The following is a 2,825-nucleotide window of genomic DNA, read 5'->3' as shown; positions in this document are numbered from 1 at the left end:
ACGGTACCGCAAATTCTGCCTAAAGATGAACCCTTTCAAGTGTGCCTTCGGAGTTACCGCCGACAAGTTCCTTGGCTTTTTTGTACACCGGCGGGGGATTGAAGTAGATGGGGATAAGATTAAATCAATCATGGAGATGCCACCACCACTCTCTCAAAAGGCTTTGAAGAAATTCCTAGGCAAAGTGTCATATCTTAGGAGGTTAATTCCAGTCCTTGCTGAGATAACATTTTCCTTTGGGACACTGCTGAAAGGGAATCATAAGTTTGAATGGTTGCAAGAATACCAGCAGACATTTGATATGGTGAAGAAAGCACTTACAATGATTGCCCTACGACCCAACAAGCCTCTGCTACTGTACCTGACGTCTACACCTCGGTCTATTGGGGCTCTACTTGTCCAAGACATAGATGGCATTGAGAAGCCAGTCTATTACATCAGTCGCAAAGTCAATGGTGTCGAGTGGCGATATACCCCAATCGAGAGGCATTATGTAGTCTTAATCTTCACAGCGCGGAAGTTGTGCCACTATTTTTTGGCACACCCGATCCATGTTGTGACCCCGGAGTGATCTGGTCCGCTACTTGCTAAGTAAACCCGCTCTGACTGGAAGAATGGCAAGATGGCTTTTGGCTCTAGCAGAATATGACATCACTTATGTTAATCCCAAGGCTATTAAGAGCCAAGCATTTGCAGACTTATTGGCCCAATTCCCATCTGGTGAACATGAACCTGCAGAGGTATCTCTACCAGAGGTGAGATCGATGTCTCAGCAGCTGCAGTTGAGGCTTATTGGGACTTAAAATTTGATGGAGCTTCGGGAGCTGGGAAAGGCGGAGCTGGCATAACACTAACCAGTGAAGAAGGAGAGAAGTTTCATCTATCATATAAGCTTGATTTTGAATGTTCAAACAACGAGGCTGAATATGAGGCGTTGATACTGGATCTAATCACTGCCCAAAAGAAGGGACTCTGCAAGTTGAAAATTTTGGGCGACTCCGAGTTAGTTGTCAGGCAAACAATGGGTGATTTCGCCTTAAAGGAGTCTCTGTTGGGCACGTATCGCACCGTGGTTCAAGGGTTGCTCACTCAATTTGATGATGTCCCAATCCAACATACCCCTCGAACACACAACCGTTTCCCCGATGCCTTGGCTACACTGGGGGCAAAGGTAGATATACCAGATGATAGTATAGCCATCGTCATCGAGAAAAGAACAACACCAGCAGTGTTAGCCGAAGAACATACAGAGCAAGATGCTGAGGGATGGAAAGCCGATATAATCCAACAAAACAGTTGAAAACAGGCCAGGGAACAATCAGACTAGCAGAACTAGCATAATTTCTGCTCCCCAGAGGAGAGTTGTATTTTTGCGGTGCCAACAACTTGCTGGCAAGGTGCGTAGGTAGACAAGAAGTAACTTACAGACTTAAGCAAATCCATGCTAAGTCTCGTGGAGATAGAGATATCAGTCTATATCGACGGATACAGAGGCATGGGTATTACTGGCCAGAGATGGAAAAAGAAAGTACTGAGTTGTAGAGACAATGTGCAAAATGCCAATCCCGTCCTAAGGAAGAGGAAACCCATTTCTTAAGCAGTGAAGAATGGAGGCAGCCATATGTCGACTACCTTGGAAATGGTGCACTGCCTGAGAACAAAGCCGATGCAATCAGAGTTAAGAGGCGGGCCCTGCGCTTCTTCCTTAACCAAAGGATGAGGCAAATGAGGTGCCGAGGGAAGCCCACAAGACAGAACATCAAGGAGGGCAGCGATTATATGGACATCTCATTCACCTCGGCTACTACTGGCCGACAATGGAAGAAAATGCTAAAAACTTTGTAAGGAGATGCCAATCCTGCCAGAAGTTTGGGAACTTGATACATGCACCAGCGGTTGAGCTGCACAACATCAAGACCCCTTACCTGTTCCATAGTTGGGCATTTGACAGTGCAACAATTGAAAGGCCACAGATTGCAGCGACTAAAGTTAGTACCAAGTGGGGGTGGAGGCTATACCGATGAGGAAGGCAGACGGGGCAGGAGTAGCTAACTTCATCAGAGAAAGAATAATGTGTAGGTTTGGCATACCAAAAGTAATGCTGTCCGACAATGGAACTCCCTTTGTAAATCGTCATGTGGGAAGACTGCTGAACGCCTACCAGATCAAGCAGCACAAGTCTAGTCCATACTACCCCCAAGGGAGTGGACAAGCTGAGGCGACCAACAAAACCATCATCCGAATATTGAGTAAAATAATGGATGAAGCAGGGGGCACTTGGTCTGAACGACTCCCCATAGCACTCTGGGCGTATAGAACGTCAAAGAGAAAGCCAACTCAGGCAACCCCATTTACCCTAGTGTACGGGTCCGAAGTTGTGTTACCAGTTGTGTTGGCAGTACCCTCAGCAAGAATGGCTATGTCAGCACACTTAGTTCCAGATAGCAGAAAGAATGACATAGAGGCAGCTGAAGAAAGAAGAGATCGGGCCTCGCGGCCAATAGAAAAGTATCATCAATCCGTAGCTCGTGCCTACAATCAATCTGTTCAGCACAAGAAGTTCAATAAATTGAACTTGGTATGAAAGACAGTGGACGCAATCATGCGTGGGCAACCTATTCCTAAGTTCTCACCAAGATGGGAAGGCCCCTTCAAAGTTGTTGAGGCAAGCAGCAACGGGTACTAGAAGTTGACAAGAGTAGATAATGGGTTCAAAACTGGCCCTATCATCGCCACGTTGTCTGCATGCTCGAGGAAACCATCGACTGCCTGAAGCCTGTCCCTCATCCACGATAGGTCCAAACCGTTCCTCTCAAAGTCGCTCT

General features: G+C 46.7%; 1 protein-coding gene across 1 annotated transcript; it reads left to right on the top strand.

The window, feature by feature from the left end:
* Positions 1 to 25: 25 nt before the first annotated feature.
* Positions 26 to 1,300, top strand: LOC145819043 (uncharacterized). Its single transcript, XM_082913029.1, has 2 exons — positions 26 to 486; positions 739 to 1,300. The coding sequence occupies exons 1-2, from the start codon at positions 26 to 28 to the stop codon at positions 1,298 to 1,300; spliced, it is 1,023 nt and encodes a 340-aa protein (XP_082769155.1).
* The last annotated feature ends 1,525 nt before the right edge of the window (positions 1,301 to 2,825 follow it).

This window comes from Camellia sinensis, chromosome 2, assembly GCF_055761805.1.
Source record: "Camellia sinensis isolate YWXY chromosome 2, ASM5576180v1, whole genome shotgun sequence".
Lineage (NCBI taxonomy): Eukaryota > Viridiplantae > Streptophyta > Magnoliopsida > Ericales > Theaceae > Camellia > Camellia sinensis.
This window is presented reverse-complemented; position numbering and strand designations above follow the sequence as displayed.